Raw genomic sequence first — 20,007 nt, forward strand, 5'->3', positions numbered from 1 at the left:
CCCCACTACCTCAGAATTCGTCTTCATACAAACAGAACACATTAGCTGGCCTTCAGTCCAGGGTTCTCTATAAGAACACAGAGCAATAAAAACGGAACTACGCCCTGAGCAACTGGTGTGTGGGTCATGGCCTGGCGCTTCCCCCACATGTCCTCCTGTCCTGCTCCTCAGAAAGGCCAGCGTGCAGATGTCATTATCACCGTCCCTTTTCAAATGAGGCAGAAGCCTGACGAAGGTTGCTCCAGACCTTTCTCCCTCCACATTTGGTTTTCTTTTCATCAATACCACTCCTCCCTAAACAAGGAGAGGAAGCACTATTTCAGGGAAACAGATCTTTCAGGGACCAAACCCTTGAGGCACTGTAGAAGGTCAGTTTGCACATAAACAATACTCTGATTGCAAATTAGCTATTTTTTTTTATTAAAGCTTATCTGGCTGGCTCTATCACTGTTAGCTGTAAATTGTGTCAGTAACTCTATGTCCTTTAAAATTGGTAAAGCACACTCTCTCACAAAATGATCAAGATCCTCAAATTCAGACCAAGTCTCTTCCTGAACGCCATGTAGTTTTTACTGTAACTGACTCCCAAAGGCTGTAATTCTTTCACTGGGAGATGCTAGACCCACGGGTCTCGATCCAGGTGACGACTTTTCCATAGCTTCCACCCACTTTCTCCCAGGCCCCCAGCACACCAGCGCATGATTGATCCGTGGGGCAAGGCTCAGGCAAAGAAACCTGAGCAGAATTATGGTGTGGCCTACCTTCAGTTATTTGTCTTCTTCCTAATGGCTGAATTAAGGGTCTGGAAGAGTTCATTTGAAAATTATTATTAATATTGGACCTGGTCCCAGGTGGAACCAATATACTCTAGTCTTTAAGGAGTGGAGGGTTCACCCAATGAGATAAATTAACTCAGGGAAGGAGATTATCATCTGGTCCCTGGTAAGAACTAATTTGCTAATTGATATTCTGGCTCCCTGAAAGAATTAATTTACCTCTTGGTAGAGAATAGTTTATTCTCAGGCAGTCATTCTGCCCCTTCCTTCTGCAGCATCGTCTGGCTCTCAACATGGGTCTACAACTCCCCTGGTTTCCCGGGCCTCGTGTTTATGAGTTCATAATTCACACTAAGAAAACTTGATCAATGAAAAAGTCCCTTTCAAAGCAAATTAAGTGAATTGTCACTTTACACAAGGATTCTTTCACTTTATAAAAAACATGGCAGAACTGTCTCATGCAGCTAAAGCAAATTTTGATGAAAAGAAGTGTGCTTTCCAAAGGTATGAACATACAGGTGCATGTTTCCCAAGGTAAAAGTCCTAGTCCCAAGAACTACGCCAAAACCCATTTCTTATACATTCTAGCCCTTCGGTAATTACGTACTGAGCTTAATCTACCACACGTTCGTTGGGATGTAGCTTCACAATTTCACACGGGGTGTCTCAAACTCCCCCGTGTTGCCATGCTGAGCCCGGTAAATCTTTGTTGTGGGGGCTCTCCTGTGCATGGTAAGAGACTTAGCATCCCAGGCCTCTACCCACCAACAGCACGCCCAAGCAGTGTGACAATCGAAAGGGTCTCTGACCATCACCAGAAGTCCCCATTGTCAAAATCACCGTCAACTGAAAACCACTGGTCTAAGGTTTTTCCCCCTCCTTGAAGTCGTTTGTTGCCATAGCAGGCACTTCCAAAACGCCCACTTAAGTCTATTAGTGAGACTAGTGTTCATTTTGGGGTCAGAAAGATTCCCAAATGTTTTGTCAACTTCTACACTCAGTAATTCCACAGAAAGTGAGAGTCAAACAGAATTGTTGGCACAAACAGATCCACAGTAAGTTTAAACATTTTCAGAGTTTGTTATTTAGGACTAATAAAGTCTAGTAAAGAATAATAAAGTGCCCATTGGTGGTCCTTGAAAATGATTGCACTTTCTGGCTTTGCCATGTCTGCCAGAGAATCTGTTTGTATTTGCTCAAAATTTCATTAAATTGTTTTAAATGGTTTTATCATGTGCCCATACTATTTTTTTTTTAATATAGGAAACACATGTAATCAACAACCTCGGATTTAATGTTGTCTTTTGTGACTTTTTACTTTCTCATTACAGGGTCACAACATCTTTGCTAATTTGTCCTCCAAGGAATATAGTGACCTTATGCAGCTTTTGAAGCAGTCAATATTAGCAACGGACCTCACGCTGTACTTTGAGTAGGTATTGGCATTTGATCTATTTGACAAATGGGTATCTAAAATTTCATCCTGTAATTAATTTTCAGGTCCATATTGGGGGTTGCCTGTTATTCTAACACTGGTATTAATGTGTAAATGAGCTAAACTTTTTGTTGTTGTTTTCCCCTCATCTAAGTGAACTTCGTTAGGATGGTGTCTGTTAGACAAGAAAATCAGGGCTACCATCGTGAGATTTATAGCTTGCTTCTAGTTTATGAGCTTTGTGTGAGACTTTTGACTCTGAAGCTAAGTGATGGCCATTTTTATTTTAGAGACTGGCTAAGACTGCTATTTTGAACTATTATTTCTGGTCAGATCCCTAATGGCACTGATAATGCTAATGAAAGATTTGTTGCTGAAAGGTTGACTTGAAATCCAAGTCTTCCTTTCTTGCCTCTCCTCTAGCTTTTTCTCAGAAGAGCTGTCCCCCTTTTCTCCAAAGTTCAAGCTGGAAATTCCATTGCTCTTCTTTCCTCTGAGATAGATCTGCTCTATCCTGTACCACCTATTTTGGCAGCCTGGAAGTCTCTTCATCAAAATGCAGTTTCCTCTTCAAGACCTATTTCCCTTCCTAAAAAAAATTCTTTCACTTGATCCCATGGAGATCTTTAATTGCTTTTCAATTTATCTTTCTTTTACTGCCTACCTGTAAAATGAATGGAACACATTAGTACCTTTATTTTCCTAACACCTATATACAATTTGAAGACCAATGTGCCCCTTCACATTCAACCAAAATCGTTGTTTCAGAGGTCACCAGAGACTTCCTTCTCCTCGAATTCAATATCCTTTACTCATTTCTGATATTGTCTAGCTTCGTTGAGACCTTTGAAGGTTTACAGACTTCTCACTGTCAATTTCTACCCCTCCTTCTTCCCCAACATCCAGCCGCTTTCTCCCTCCTTTTCTGGGTTCTTTGTAGGTTTCTTTTCTCCTTGTTCCCATGAATGAGTTCTTGAACCCTTGTTCCTCTCTCTCTACTCAGATTTGTCCCCTTTGCCTCATCTCCTTATAACCCTATATAGGTACGTAGAAGGCTCTGGAATTCTTCAGTCTAACCCTCCCTCACATTGTAATCATGTATCTCCAGCTTCCATCTCAAAAACCTTCAGTGGCTTCATTGCTTTCAAAGCAACCTCGAAACTTTGTTCAAGTTTCAAGGCCCTCCATAATCGTCCCCAGCCTTTTTTCCTTCTTATCTTCCACTTCTCTCCTACATGATTTGTCTACTCCAACCAGACTGGTCTACATATTACTATCTGAAAACATCTCATGAGGTGCCCCTGTGCCCTAATCACACTGTTTCTGCATGAGATCCTGTCCCTGTACTTCCCCACCTGGCTGACCTTTCCATTATCTTTTCTAGGAAGCCTGTTTTACTCTGTTTGAAATCTTACTGCACTTTGGCGTTGTGTCAGTTCGAATTAGATTCACTTGTAAGGGACAGAAACCCCAAACTAACAGTGGCTTACTTCTCTGTCTGTAAAAGAACTCTGGAGATCCTCTGTCTGGGGTTGATGATGTAGTTACATTAAGTCATCAGGGACCCAGTGCTCCTTCTAACTTTCTGAGCTGCCGCCTTCAGTATGTCGTTTCCACCCATGTCCAAAATCACTGCTCAAGCTCCAGTCATAATGCCCAAATTTCAGTAGCAGAAAGAAAGAAGGAACAAGGGAAAAAGGGGTCAAAAGGTGATGCAGGCTATCTTTTAGGGGAGTTTTCTAGAAGCTCTGCATCTTCCACTTACATTTCATTGGTCAGAATTTAGTCATTCGGCTATACCTAGGTTGAAGGAAGGTTGGGAAAGGAAGTCTTTATTTTGGGTTGCCATGTGCTCTTCTAAAGAAGTAAAGGTTCTATTATTAATAAAGGAAGAAGGGATATTAGTGTAGACAACTAACAATCTATGCTATAGGTATTTATTGTTGTATTCTGCTGAATGACTTAGTACATGGTATTGTAGAAGAAGTAAAGGCTTTGGAGGTATGTTGGTCTGGATTTAAATTGCATTCTGGGATTCTAATTAAACCTGGTAGATTGAGCCCAAGTGTCTATGCACTCTGTCTCTTGAAACTCCACTGAAAGGACACCAAATAAATTTAAAAGACAAATGAAGGCATGGGGCGCCTGGGTGGCTCAGTCGTTAAAGCGTCTGCCTTCGGCTCAGGGCATGATCCTGGCATTCTGGGATCGAGCCCCGCATCAGGCTCCTCCGCTGGAAGCCTGCTTCTTCCTCTCCCCCTCCCCCTGCTTGTGTTCCCTCTCTTGCTCGCTGTCTCTCTCTCTGTCAAATAGATAAATAAAATCTTTTTTAAAAAAATGAAGGCATAAATCTGCAAGGAGGAAGAGAGGGCACACTACAGCTGAGAAGAGATGTCAGTACATTAGTGGAAAATGGAAGGCTGACCAGCAAATGGTAACTGATCTAGCAGAGTAGACGTGAAAAGCAGGACCTACAGAGGAGAGCAGCTCGGAGAAGCAAGACAGTTTGCCCTGTAAGAGCTTGTTTGGAGCCCAGAGACAAAATGTGCCATGAAAAGGGGATGTGACTCTCAAAGCTTAAGGAAGACAAGGAGATTGACAGCCAGCCAGTTTACAGAACACTCAGAACTCACAAAGTCCTCCCCCAAAGTAGCCAATTAGCTTCCTTTCCTCTACCCCTGGAGACACTAAAGGTTTATTCCCTGGGGAAATGAAAGAGCAGACTCTGGACTGAGGAAAATATAAGGTAGGAGTGAGATACAGAGCTCAGAAGAGGGAATGAAGTGAAATGGAACAAATCTCTGGATTAAAAACCCGTCGCCCAGTCACCCAGAAGCTAGGAGCTCACAAACCATATACCCAGGGTTGTCAGATTTAGCAAACAGAAGTACAAGAAACCCAGTTAAATTTGAATTTCATATAAACAATGAATAATTTTTAGTATAAATACATCCCGTGTAATGTTGGGGTGGAGGGGGACGTACACATACAGCTCCTGCTCAGTCTTCCAGTGCCTTACTATTATATACAAACAGACACTGGGGGTCACAGGAGATTTTGTGAAAGCCTCCCATTTGAAATACAGAAGCTAAAGAAAATAGGAAAAAATGATATTCAGAGCAAAAAGGGAGAAGAAGAAAACAAAACCCAAAAACTATTGTTAATATCCTTAGACAGCTAAGATATTACATCCATGAAACAAGAACAGGATGCTTTAAAAAATAATAGGAGTGACCACAGGAGAAGAAAAAGCTCTTGAAATTTAGAATATTATAGCCAAAATAAAACATGAAATGAAAGCACTGGGAAATACACTCAAAGGACAAAAGGCAGCAATATGGAAAACACTGTTTTGTTTCATTATGTGCTTTACAGTACTGTTTCCTTTGTTAACTATGTGCACGTATTACCTTGATAAATATAAATTTAATTAATTTTTTTTAAAGATTTTATTTATTTATTTTGACAAAGATAGAGACAGCCAGTGAGAGAGGGAACACAAGCAGGGGGAGTGGGAGAGGAAGAAGCAGGCTCATAGCGGAGGAGCCTTATGTGGGGCTCGATCCCATAACGCGGGGATCACGCCCTGAGCTGAAGGCAGACGCTCAACCGCTGTGCCACCCAGGCACCCCAAATTTAATTAATTTTTAATATATATTTCAAAAACAAAAACTCCAGCTCTGCCACCACCTGGCTGTGTGTCATTAGACAAATTATTCACCTCTCTGAGCCTCTTTTCTTCATGTGTAAAATGGAGATAACAATACCTATATTATCTGTCTTATTATGTCTTGTAAATGCCTTGTATGTCTTATAAATAGCAATATCTACAACCCCATTGCTTTATAGCCCATTTATTTTGCATATTTTATGGCCTTCATGGTTGACTTAGCTATCCTGATCTTCCATTTTTTTCTGGAATGATGCTCCTTGATTTGGGATTAACGGGGGCCTATATCCCTTCAATATTTTTATTTCCTGTCTCTGACACTTGCAGGATTTTGTGTTATTTTTCTCAAAGTCAAAGCATTTTCCCAAGCCGAGTTTCCAAGTAACTTCTAAGGAAGAAAAAAATCTCCCCAGTTGGAGTCCATTTATCAAGGCCTGTTAGGAATGTGTCGAATCACTGAGTGACCGCTGGGACACAGCCAAGGAAGTTGGTTGCAACTCGTTTTCTCATTACTCTGTTCTTATCTTAATGCTGCAGCCCCTGCTGTTTGCTGACTCCCAAAGAAGCCAGCTTGTTCTCTTTTTGTCAGCATTATTATCTTCTGAGGTTCCAAATAGCTGCTCATTCCCTAATCTAGACCTTCAGGAGGCTGATTCACTTGCTTGTCTAAAGTTGCATTAAAGTGTTGCCATTATTTTTAGCCAAAACAATCCCTAGGGTTAATGAGGGGAACAGCAGCCACTACAAACTGCCACCCAAATGCTTTTATTTCACAAATATACAATTGTGGAACTAGAAGGGACGTTAGACATGATGTAATCCAATTCATCTCCTTTATTTTGTAGATCAGGTAGTGAGCTCAAAAAGGTTAAATGGTGTAGCTTGAGTCACATAACTAATTAGTGGCTAAACTGAAAACCACACCTGCTCTTTCAGGGCTTTTTCCACAATCACCGTATTCCTTCTCTAATGGAAGAATCGAGAAATAGTTGTCATTTGAGTTAGAGATACACTATATGGAATATTGACCTTCCCAGATGTATATAAAACAGTTTACTTTGGAAACCAGCATGTGTCCCCTGTGCCCTCTCCCAAAGCAGAGCTGGAGACAAGGGCTTGCATACAGTTAGCGTAGTTTTGGAAGTGACATAGGGAATAAGATTGGGGGACTGGGACAATGAAATGGGAGTTAGGAAAGCTATTGTAAGGACACATTTCCTTGTTGGTCATCCCTGTGATCATCTAGGCTTGATCCTGCAGGGACTGTCTGAAAAGTCCCGGATGCGGCCCCTCAAAATTATCCACTCGCCTCCATTCTCCATCAGCCAGTGTTGTTCAGTGGGCGTGAACTCCCAGGACTTGGCACTTCCGGGACATGCACACCCAAGCACTGGAGATTCCTCCAGCGGTCTGCATCCCACACAGGGAGTCAGAGCAGCCTCCCCACTCCACCAGCAGAAAGTAAGTGAGGCACCACACAGCTTGGGCAAGAGCTTGGCACTGCAATGGCTGGAGAAACATGGGCCAAGAGGGTGTGGATGGCCTGGCACAACTACTCTCTAAGGGTCTGGTGTATCGCTGGTTCTTCTGCCCTGGATACTCAAATCAAAAGTCAAGGGGCGCCTGGGTGGCTCAGTCCATTAAGCTTCTGACTCATGATCTCAGCTCAGGCCTTGATCTCGGGGTTGTGAGTTCAAACCCCACATTGGGCTCCATGCTGGGTGTGGAGCCTCCTTAAAAAAAAAAAAAAAGTCATGATACTATCAAGGTCCACCAAAAAGGAAGGTCACTGCCTTCCTCCCCTAGAAAAGGTAAAGCACTCTAGAAAGGGCCAGTGCAGGCAGGGAGACGCTCTTTTGGACCTTTTGGAGAGTTTATGACCCATTCCCACAGGCAAGATCTCCTGCCATGCGCCAAAAGAAGAAAATAAGGTTCCTAGAAATGTGGAACCCCTTTAAAAACAGCCACAAACACTTGTAAATTTAATTACTAGTGGCTTTGGTCATCCTTAGGATTGTATACTGCAAGTGATAGATGAAAGCAGAATTCACAGTTTTAAAAAACAGAAATAAAACAAACAAAAAACCTTAGTGTGAATTTCTAAGCTTCACAACCCAAGTCTGAGGGTTAATTCTTTAGTCTGATTTTCCAACTCACTGAAAGCATTTTCCAGTTTCTGCTGAGTGATTTTCTGGAATTGATTTCCGTGCCTTTTTCTGAGTCTTTGCAGTGAATAAGGCTTTGATAATTAAATAGTAATTTCAGCATCTCAAGCAGGACTTAGATGTACCCTGCCGGTAACCAGCCATGCGACTTTGAGGGAGTCATTCACTTAATCTCTCTTTGCCTTGGTTTCTTGTCAGCAGCATGGGACAGGCAGATCACCCATATCAATTCCTTAAGGTCCTGTGGTGACCAAAGGAGATTACCTTTTTGAAAGATAATTTGGTAATTTAAATAATTATGATTTCAATAATCTAAATAATATAAATTTAAATCATTTAAATTTGATAATTTTGATGATTTAAAGTACCTTATAAGGAAAAAAAAATCATTCAGCCAGAAAACTTAATAGAAGTTACACTGTAAAGGATGACACTTGTTGGGAGTGTGGGCAGGCAGAGGAATAGGCCCGAAATTAGAAGTGTTAAAACTTCAAAAGAAGTCACAAATGCCCTGTCCTTTTGTCTGCATGTAAGTCAACAAAGAAGATTATTAATAAGAACAACAACTTGTGTATCCTGACTGCTGACTTAGGAGCTTTATATACACATTATCCCATTTAATATTTAGAGCAGTCCTATTAGAATAGGCACTATTATTGACCTCATGATACACATGATGGAAACTGTTGTTTGGAGAGATTCAGTAAATTGCCCACAATGGTAAGCGGTAAAGCTGAGATTTGAACCAAGAAGTTGGATCCCAAACTACTTTTTAACGACTGTGGCATTCTCTCTGCAGTTCTAGAACCTATTGGAACTGAAACCAATCCTGGGAACACTCAGGCTTTAGGGGCAGCAGTCACTTGAGTATGCCCACGCCCGAGGCCTGTTCTAAGCACACTAGGTAGCCAGCAGAGAGCAATTCAACTAACTGCATGCCCACCATGAGGAGGGAGGTCAGGTGGAGTCTCCAGGTTAGAGCTGCTCCGGAGCTCTGTCTGGTGGGGCTGAGATTGCAATCAGAGGCTCTTCGTTGGCATTTGAGCTAAGCTGGGACGTCAGAAGTTGGCCATTCTTTAGCTTTAAGACAGTCGACAATAGCCATTTAGCATCCATCCCCAAAAGCTGTGATCACATAGCACTGAATCTCTCACCCAGCAGGCTCCTGCTCTGTGCCCAGCACCGTTCTAGCGTTACAGTAGCTTCCTGTATCACGGCTAGCATGGCGGCCCCGTGAGTGCAGACATTGCACTCTTGGAGACCCAAAACATGACACACTGCCTGATGTAATGCGTTCTCAAAATATTAACTTTTTGATATTGAATTCTCATATCAACCTCCAACGTAGATATTATTATCCCATCTTATAGATCAGGGTGCATAGGCTTAGAGAGCGTTAAGTAATTTGCCCAATGTCATCGAGTTGTCTGTGCTCTCGTGTCTGTGCTACATTGCCTCAGACCACTATAGAAACTGAGAATTATCCAATACTTCAGATTTTATAAATCCATTTGGATGCTCAATGCTTTTCCAACTGGCTCTCTAAGTTAATCAAATGGATCTTCAAACTGAAAAATTTCCATTTCCCTTTGTGCTCTACAAACATTCATCAACAATTATGGAAAAAGCCCAGTCTAATGGTATCTTTGTCTTTGTCTTTCCAAGGGGCGGCAATAAGTAACATTTTTCAAAAGCATCTGGTAATGACAGCAAAATGTACTAAATTATCTTAGAGTGTTAAAGGAGTTATAGTTTGACCATCCTTTTAAAATTAGATTAATATCTAGAACAATTTACTTTTTTAAATACAATAGGAACTCAACAAATGTTTCTACTGCTATGCAGACAGGAATATTCACTCATTCATCACTCAACAAATGTTTATTAAGAGCCCACTCTGCTTAGCTTTTTCAACTTCCGCTGTTGCCTGCACTCAACTTAGCCACCATATTGGAAAGAAGAAAGATAAATGAATGCAAAGTAAGGTATAATGACTTGTAAGGCCTAACCCATTCCTGTATTTTAACAGAGCCTAATGAATTAACCTGCTGATAGTATTCTACTGTTAGAACAGGCCCCACGGCAGGCTGAGGGAAGCAATATTTGGCACCTCTTAATGCACTTCAAAGCGCTCTTACGTAGATTCATGCACATGTCCCATCCACATGATATTGCAACTGAATAAAACATGAGAAATTCACCCACTAGCACTTACTGATGCCTTCTTGATGCACTTCTCCAGACACTGTGCTAGTTCCTCGGGGTGCACAGGCAGGTAAGCTCTTACCTCAGGGGCTCTGTGCCCATGGGGAAGAGAGAAAACAAGTAAGACCACAGCGTGAGGAGTGCTACGGCCAAAGTAAATGCAGGAGCAACTAGGGTACGTGCCATCCAGCAATGCCTTTCGCCACCTCTTGGCCTGGTGACTGTGCTTGGACCGAACCGACTCTTAGGACCTGTGTTGTCCAGTCTTCAGCCATTCTCAACATTCAGTCATTCTAGCCTTTCCATTTCTTGCATTCACCAATTTTATTCATGTCGACAAAAGCCCAGCTTCCAACAAGTAACTTCATTCAGGCTCTTAGCTGACCTTTGTGTTACCAGTGCTAGTCTACAGCCCAGGAAAATTCACTTTCAAAATTAAATATATGACTTTTTTTCCTTTAGTCATAATTACTAGAGTTAACATCTGCATATTAATTTTCTATTCCTCTCAGGTGCTTTCATGCCCAAATTCCAGAAATTTCTCCAGAGTCTACATTTAGCAGTCAACCACAGACATATGATTGGCCCGTTGAATGAGCTGTAAGAATAACAAAAGAACAAATCTCCTCCACCCTGCAGCCCCCCACACACACTCCTGTCCCGGCTACCTGATAATTCTGGGGCTGACATTGCAGAGGATCACAGTGATGATTTGTCAATTTGGCTGTAAAACCTTTCTAGCGTTCATGGACTTCTAGTAGATTCGGAACAGTGAGATGAATAGATACGGAACATGTGCAATATATGCATGAATAGATATGTAAATTTACCCCCCAAATTGTTGGATTAACATATACTCAGAAGTGGTGATTTCTCACTTTACACATAAAAGGTGTCTTCTGCAAGATAGATTACAAACCAGAAAGATTTTTAGTGTAGTGACGGGTGACCAGTAACCAATCTTCAGAATTATTTTTGAGGGTAATTTTAGCAGTTCTGTTCAAATGATGCTTTTTTAAAGACTGCTGTTTTTCTAAATGGAGCATATGTCAGGAGAGCGGGATAAAAGCCTAATAAAAACATATCTGATTATAAATGAGATTTTCCAGTATGTTGCTTTTCACTAGCCGAGGCATTTGCCATTGTCCTTGAAAACCAAGGTTCCCAGTGATCTGCTTGAGAAGTTAATGATACAGTTCCTCTTGACAGAAGAGCCTGGATCCAGAGAGTGTTAGATAACTTTGTAGATTTTCCAATGCTCCTTTTAGGAGCCCTGTATTTTTAAAATTGCTCTTATGTCTTAACAGTTTCACATATGCTCATGCTGTTGAGTCTATAATCTATACACGCATACACATATAGATGCTTAAAGGAGCAGCTGTGTGGGCAAACGCATTTCTCAAGAGCACAGTGGATATCACATTGTTGCTTTGTAGTGATCATCACTAAGGAGGAGGTCAGAATGACGCCACGCGGAGCCACGAACCACCAACTTGGCCTGGGCCATTTGCAGCTTTTCTGTGAAGCATCCCCTTGTGGATGGGAACACCTGTCGGGTGCCTGCCGAGGTTCCTGGTGTTTGGCACCTGTGTGGTAGAGCAGCCTGCAAGGCCGTTACAGGGCCTCTGCTGTGCATATTCCCTCAGCACACGGGGCTGTCTGGCCCCAGGGTTCATGCCGCTCACGGCTTACGAAGACGATCTCAGAGGCCAGAACTGGGAGGCTGGGGGCTTAGAATCTACCGAGATCTGCCCATAACTGCCATGCGACCCTGGAAAATTCACTTCACCTTCCTTCACCTTGAGTTTCCTCACCTCTAAAATGAGAGGAACGGTAGATGTTTCTCAAAGGTACCATATACCTCTAACAGTCTATAATTATAATGAAAACTCAAACATAGAAAACAAATCACTCTATGACCCAGTAATTGTATATATGCGTGTGCATGCGTGTGTGTGTGTGTGTGTGTGCACAGAGACAGAGGCAGAGAGAGAGAATGCATACAAATTCACAAGGAGACATATACAAGGATGTTCATAGCAGCATTATATGTAATACGGAATAGCAAAACAACCTGGAAATAATCTAAACCTTCATCATCAGGAAGTAAGTAAATAAATAGTGTATAATGACACATGGAATCACCACACAGCAGTAAAAAGGAATGGCCTAGAGCTATAAATCTCACACTGAGCTGGAAAAGCGAGTTGCTAACGAATACATACACTACAATGATACCATTTATAGAGTTTTAAAATACGCAGAGCAATAGTTTGCATGATTTACCTGGTAAAATTAGAAGGATCTATGTGAAGATGATTTATACAAAATTTAGGAAATGGACATCTTGTGGTGGGAGGGAGGGAGGCAGAAGCAAGAGACCACAGCTGCTCAGGGGCCTCGACAGGGTGGGTAAAGCTTTATTTCTAGGCTGGGTGGTGAAGAGGGAGATACATTCTCTACGTCTGATGTGTAATTTGTATACCTTTTAAAACATATTAAGCATGCATAATAAATTTGTGATGTGACCTTTGCATATCATTACTTCCAAATCCTTTTTGCAGCCTTATGAAAATGATTAACCCCATCTTCTGATCTTTCAAGATGGTTAATTTTCAGGAACTTAAAAAAATTTTAAATGCACTTTGTTTTAAACTTTAAAGTATCTGTTTGACTATTTGTGTGACCAAGCATATTACCAGGTGTATGATATACATGGCTTCACCAGTGACTAAACTTGACAGAACTATGGTGTGCAGAAAGTCCTGTGGTCTTCTGAGGTCATAGTCACACCTTGAGATGTCAGAATAAATATCAAGAAATAGCCACACTTTTGTCAGTGGAGGAAAAATAGAATTAGTATGTCGCATTTTTCTGTGCCCTACGAATTCTTCCCACCCCATTACCCACCGTCCCTTTTGTCCTGATGCAGTGGAATCTAGTTTTGTTATAGCATGATGTGAAACCTATAACCAATTTGGGGTCCAGTTGATTTAAGACTTTCACACCAGCAGCTCTAGCTATTAAAGTTTCCATAGCTGGGAAATTTATCCTTACGATTCTGTTCAGTGGCTCTATCACAGATTTGCATTTTTTTAAAAAATCTTTTCTGCACTGAGTTAGCCGCCGAGGTAATATGTCTCCATTTTGCATCAGAGATATTATGTCTCATATTGAAAATACTCTCAGCAGACAGAACAATATTAGTGGAAGAAGGGTTGGACTTCAGATGGGAATAATGTTCTTAAACTTCCTACAACTTGTTTTGTTGTCCTCTTCGTCTAGTGGGAATTTAGTCTTCAAGAATCTAATGGCACTTTGGATAGATTTTACGTTGTTTTCTTATCTCAGTCTCTCCAAATGGCAACTCTGAATACTCCAGTACAATTAGAATCGAGGTGAAACCAGTGGAGAGTTATTTTTAAAAATGAATAGGTTTCTGAGGTAATCATTCTCATTCATTCATCACTTCAACAAATATTTATTGAGCTACTACTACATATCAGACACTGTTCTAGACACTGGGGATCCACGAGTGAAGAAAAAGGGGCCAGGCCCTTGTCCTCATGGAGTTTGCCTTCTAGTGATTTCTTAGAATAACTCAGAGGATTGAAATGATATCAGGTGCATATGATGACAGGAACGATGATGGGCAAGCTCTTTTAGAAAGCCTTTCATGATCTTCCATGACCCTCCAAGCTAAGCTCAGTGCCTTCCTCTGTGCCCCCCAGGATATCCCCTGGGCGTATCATAGCCCCTTGGGACACCTGATATCTCAGTGGGTTGCTTTTGTATCTTGGCCCAGTTAACTCACCCCTTTTTAGCTTAATAACTAGCTAATCCTTACTGAGCACTACTATGTGCTGGGCTGTCTGCTAAGTGTTTTACATAAATCATTTTATCTACTCCTTCTACCAATCACTCCCACTGATAAGAAAACTGAAGCCCAGCAATGTTAAGTAACCTACTCAAGGTCAGTCATGTGGGTAGTAAGTGACGGAACCATAGTAAGGGCCCAGTAAATGTTCGCCTCATGGTGTGGGAGTGGGTGCCAGGGGAGGCAAGTCGTGCACATGCCATGTCAGATCCTGTTTAAAATCTTGATGCTTTGTTCATCATGGATTTTTCTTGCCTCTATGTTGTTTTTTAAATATTGTGTTAAAATATTGTTTATCTTGATAACTGAGCTTTTGGACACCCACTTAAATTTCCTGCCCAAAGTGAGTGCCTCTCTCACCTCACTTTACTCCCAGTATCATTAGTATTATCATTGGTATCATGTTGGAAGAGGAGTTCCCTATTTATTTGTTGATCGCCCCTACTAAATTCGGAGGTGTTTAGAGATTGCACCCATGTCTTGTGTCCATAAAGCCTTGTGAAGAGTTGGCACAGAGTAGGTGTTCAAGAAATAGTTGTGGAAACAAACTTTCTGCTCCACAATAATTCAAAGGAAGACTAGCCTCCCTTCAGTGAGAAGAAAGAACTAGCTGACCTCTTCAATCTCATGTAGTATGATTAGTCCATTGTGTGTCGTTGCTGGCAGGAATCCTGTCAATATTATTTACATACTAACCACAGCTGTCAGGTACTGAGAATCTGCTAGAGCCAAGCACTTCACACACCTCTTCTCAAATTCTCACCCCAGAGCTGGAAACCGAGGCTCTGCAGGTGGAATCACCTGCCTGGGGCCACACAGCTAGTAGGCTAGTAAGTGGCAGTCAGCACAGGCCAGTGAGTCCAGACTTGGGTTCTTTCCGTTCTACCACCTTCCTTTCTCTTTCAGCTCACAGTCTGTCACTGAACAGACTGTGGCATGACCGTGGCCTCAGAGAAGGGAGCAGGCAAGTGAAGATGATGGCGAAGTTATACAAAGAAAAGATCCGCACACACCTGAATCCCCCAAGGGGAGGGGAGTTGCCCGGCCCTTCTGTGTCCCTGTGCAGCGCCATCTCTGACCACTGCTATGGGGTTGTTGTGGACATTATCCCGTACTGCGGTGTGGCCCTGACCTGTATCCACTTGAAGGGATGGATCCAGGACTTGTCTGTGTGTCTCAAATACTTGTCTTCCTGACCTGCCTCCTTTCAAATAAATTGAGTAGTTCGTCCGACCGATGACAAGAAGTCTATATGGTTGGGCAGCTGGTGATGGGCACCCTAGATCAGAAACTAGGAACCAGTTGCACCCAGCATTGTGTTCTTTGTTTCCAAACTACAGTGGGTCAGCACTAAGTGTCTAAGATCCTACTCTGATTTCCACCATGAATGACGTAGTTGTATTTTCCAAAGTGCATTTCTTAAAACATCAGTACTATGGGCACCTGGGCGGCTCAGTCGGTTAACCGTTTGCTTTTGGCTCAGGTCTCGATCCTGGAATGGAGTCCCACATTGGGCTCCTTGCTCAGCGGAGAGTCTGCTTCTCCCTGTGCCCATCGCCTCATTTGTGCATGCTCTCTCCCTCTCTCTCTCTCTCTCTCTCTCTCTCACCCTGTCTCTCAAATAAATAAATAAAATCTTTATATTAAAAAAACCAAACATCAGGAGTATGGCGTTCTGTGGTTAAGGAAGGTGAAACAGGCATTTCTATCTCGGTATTTCTCAGAACCTTCAAAAGGCTGATATGGGAGGTGACTCTCCGAGAGAGGTATATCTCAGGCAGCATTCCTCCAACGCACTTGCCAGGGAAGCCTAGTACGTGCAGTACCTCCACCTGGAATGCACTTTGGGAAGCTGCATGTCAGGATGTTTTAAATAGTATCTCATTAGGAAGCGCCAAGAAGGTGAAACCTTGAGAAGTGATTCTTAAGGAATCAAATGGTAATGTCCTCCTTTTTTCCTTCTGCACTATAAAAATGAAAAGTCATATAACTAAATTGGAGGAAAGTTTTGAAAATAAAAATAAATCGCCCTCGTTTTCCCAACTTTAGAATATTCCTTTCTTGTCTTTTCCGTATCTGTACATCTCCAAACGTGTATCCGTGTGGGTGTGAGTATCTGGCAGTGAAAGTGTGCAGGCACTATACTAACTGCTTTGCGTTTAAGCCTCACCATAACCGTGTGAGTTGGCAAACACGAGCCCCGTGTTAGAGATCTGGAAATGGAGGCTCAGAGGGTTTAAGTAACTTCCCCAAGTTGCACAGCACATAGGTGGCTGAGCCACTGTCTAAACGGTTATTTCTGACTCCACAGACCATGTGTTTAAGCACTGAAATGCTGAAATAGTTCTTTTCTAACCTGGAAAAAAAGTATTTGCCCTGAATTTACTACCAGGGAGCTTATCTTCTCTCAGATCCTCATACAGCTCCATTCTCTGTTGAATGAGACAAGAACATTCCAAAATCGTTCCCGCTTTTTCTTTCTCCTTGCTTCCCTCCTCTGACTTTCAGTCGCAAGAGCTCACAGCAAGTAATCCTAAATGCGGGACCACATTGTTTGCTGTTTGACGGCTCGATAATCTCCTCCGTTGTAAAAGCATTCAGAAATGATTGTGGCTTTTTCTTGAAGCCTCAACATTTTTTAAAAAGTGATTTATTTTGATAGTGCTTTAGCCTCACGATTTCAAATATTAAGTTACTTGGTTCAGGTGATCTTATATTTTCCCATAAATGTGTTTACGTTGCCCCTCAGACTGAGAAATTTCATTCCAGATTTTTTTTTTCTTTCTTCCTTCATTTGATTTTGTGCAGGAGGAGGACTGAATTCTTTGAACTTGTCAGTAAAGGAGAATATGATTGGAACATCAAAAACCATCGTGATATATTTCGGTAAGAAGCAGCTCTTGTTTATGTGTTTCTTCATTATTTGAAGATTTAGCCATGCTTTTCTGACAGTGCCAAGGGCATACATGTGATTTTTTAAAGTAACAAGTCTTAGCTTACATTCAAAACATTCAGGGAGTAGTTGAATAATTAGAGAAAAGATAGATGGCATGTCTTTTCGTCTTCTAATCCATTATATTTTTGCCCCCTCTCCATAAATTTGCCTTCAGAATTAGAAAAGGGTGTTCAAATTGGTTCAGTTTCAGCAAGCTGTGACTTCCTCTTTTTCCTGGGGAAGTGGGGTGGGGGTGGGATGTATGTTGAGGGGAGAGAGGATTTTTGAATCTTAGAAAACAGTGTTCGCCAAAACAAAATAGAGTGTTAACTTTGGGGGTTTCTTTAGAGAAAACAGGCATTATAGATAGAAAACCAATTGGAACAATTTTGGTGGCAGAAATAAGGAGTATGTTCTAGACTTTTCACTGGACTTCGTCCTAGTTGTTTAGAAAAGACAGCAGCAAACCACCGCCATTAGTGGGACATTTGAACCCCCTGACTGGAGCCATTCTGTTGGCTAGGCACTATTCCTCTTTCTTTCAGATCCTGTCCCTCCACTGTCCCGACCTCACCCACCCCCAGACCTTCTGCTGTCTTCCTCCTGTTCCAAAACTGCTAAGTATTCCTGGGAAAGCTTGTGAGGCCTGGACTGAGGCCCGCTGTGTCTGTTCCACAGCCAGGTGATGACTAGAACCACCCAGAGCAGGATCTCTACTCTGACCGGCCCAGAGCTGCTATGAAAGCCCCCCCCCAACCCCCACCGCCTCCAGCTTCAGAATGCAGGGCTGACTGCCCCTCCCTCTGCCCCTGACCTCTCTTCACCCATACCCCAGGACTTCTCACCAGAGGCCCTCTGTTTCTCCCCTCCTGAGTAATATTTCTCTCTGCTATCTTTTCAGACCCTTTTTCTTCTTCCTGTCCAGGGTGGGAGGGGACACTTCCTGTCTTCAAAACTAGCCTTTCCCATGTGTCCTAACTCTGTTCCTTCCACCTCCCCTGCCCCTGAACTGGCCCTATCAATTATACTCCTTTGCATTTTTAAAATCTGGTTTTTTCCATCATGAGCATTCTAGGCCTAAAAATATGCTTCTATCTCCTCAGACAAAAAAAAAAATCATTCCTGAAATCTGCCTTCTTCTCAAGGTCCATTTGTAGTCCCCTTCTTCCCTTCAGTTCCACACTTGACTCACACTCCTCCTAATTTCTTGCAAGGCAATGTGTTTCTTTTTAAATAATTTTTAGTTCCACAAGTAATTATAGGAATATATTTTTCTGTAAAAAATGAAAACATGACAGATGAGCCCCCAGACCTCCTCTGGGCTTCACTCCCAATTCCCATACCGACACACAGCTATACGCTCTGTTATCAATTTGTCGTATCCTTTCCAACCACTTCCAAAGTATTTATGTATGTGTATATTCTAAGGAAAAATACTGTTGAGTGTGGATTTGTTTGTTTGTTTTAACATAAGTTATATTTATACAACAATCTGAACTGGCTTGTTCACTCAACTATGTGCCGTGCAATTTTGTCCGTGTCCATACGTCATCAGCTTTTACTGTTGCACAGCATTCCAAAGTATGGAGTTACCACAGAGTGGTTAGCTGTTCCTCGACTGAGGAATTCAGTCTGTGAAATGTGACTTCTGCTCCTTTTGAAAGTCACCAGTCATCTGCCAAGGATCAAATTCTAGGGCCTTCGTTCTCTTCCTGGATCTCATCACATCCCCTAATAGTACTGGCGTTTCTGTTCTTGAAGCCCTCCCCGGCCTTGGAGGCTTCAAAGCCATGCGCTTCCAGATTTTCTGCTCTCTTCTGACTCTTTGCCCTCCTTCAGCCTTTCTCCTCCCCACCACCTCTGAAATGTAAGCACCTCCGAGGATGTATTTTGGGGATTCCTCTCCTGTTTCTCAGCCTCCTCATGGCTTCAACTGCCACCTCTTCTCACATGACTCCTGCCCCATCTCTCCAGCCTGGCCTCTCTTCTGAGCACATCTCCTAAAATGCCAGTGCTCATTCCACATCTCCACCTGGCTGTTTGCCTGCAGAGGTTTTCAAACGTTTTTTTGGCAGGGAACCCCAAATGGAAGAAAAATCTTATTTGGAAGCACAGTGTGTAAAACAGAGGTGCTCCCGGCGCTCTACACTGCCCCCCCCCACTTTGCCTTCCTTCCCGCATTTCATGTTGACTCTGATCATGTGCAGTGGGGGCTCTGGGGGACCACCATCGTAGAGAACTTGAAAATAGTAATAAAACCAACTAAAAGTCGCTCTGCTTTTTATCATCACCACATGCCTGCAGTCTAAACAATGTCAATGATAAGATACTTCTCCCAGAGAAAAATCTTGTGTTGGTAGAAGTTCCAGACAATTGCTGAATTTACTGTTGAGTATCAAAATAATTGATACGAACGCTTCAAATGAGCACATTATTACTTACCCTTTAGTTGTGCCCTGTGGTACCTGTAAGTTCATTGCAAGCATGCGCGGGGACCCAGTGAGCCGCTTGACACGGGCGAACGCAGCGACACTTCATGTCTAAGCTCCTGACCTTTCAGAGCCTTTCGCACAGGCTCCGGCGCTAGTTCGAGTCTTCGACCCTGCGGAGTTTCACATTCTGCTTTCAAATGGTATATCCAGAAGAAACGACGATAGCATGGTAGTGGCAAGGATGAAAAAACATAACTTGACTTACTTCGCTTCTGTCATTTTGTGGTGACCATTTGGATGTTTTATTTGGGTTTTAAAATTTAAAACCGCGACACAGAGGGCGAAGTGTGAAGTGTGATTGTTTTGTTTGGTGAGTGCCAAATTCAGTTCATATGTGAACTGTTTTACTGACTGTGAATCTATTTTTTAAATTAAATGGATTCATTTTCATTGTGAATTGCTTTAAAACTGGAGAACAAATCAAGAAAATGATGATTAAGACAAGATTGTTG

General features: G+C 42.3%; 1 protein-coding gene across 1 annotated transcript in view; it reads left to right on the forward strand.

Annotated features, from left to right (window-relative positions):
* Positions 1 to 20,007, forward strand: part of PDE11A (phosphodiesterase 11A) — a 357,140-nt gene that overhangs the window by 295,536 nt on the left and 41,597 nt on the right. The window contains exons 15-16 of the mRNA XM_008687179.2: positions 2,108 to 2,208; positions 16,937 to 17,014. Coding sequence (XP_008685401.2) covers positions 2,108 to 2,208; positions 16,937 to 17,014 — 179 coding nt within the window. The remainder of the gene's footprint in view (positions 1 to 2,107; positions 2,209 to 16,936; positions 17,015 to 20,007) is intronic.

This window comes from Ursus maritimus, unplaced genomic scaffold (assembly GCF_017311325.1).
Source record: "Ursus maritimus isolate PB19 unplaced genomic scaffold, ASM1731132v1 scaffold_1, whole genome shotgun sequence".
NCBI classification, from domain to species: Eukaryota; Metazoa; Chordata; class Mammalia; order Carnivora; family Ursidae; genus Ursus; species Ursus maritimus.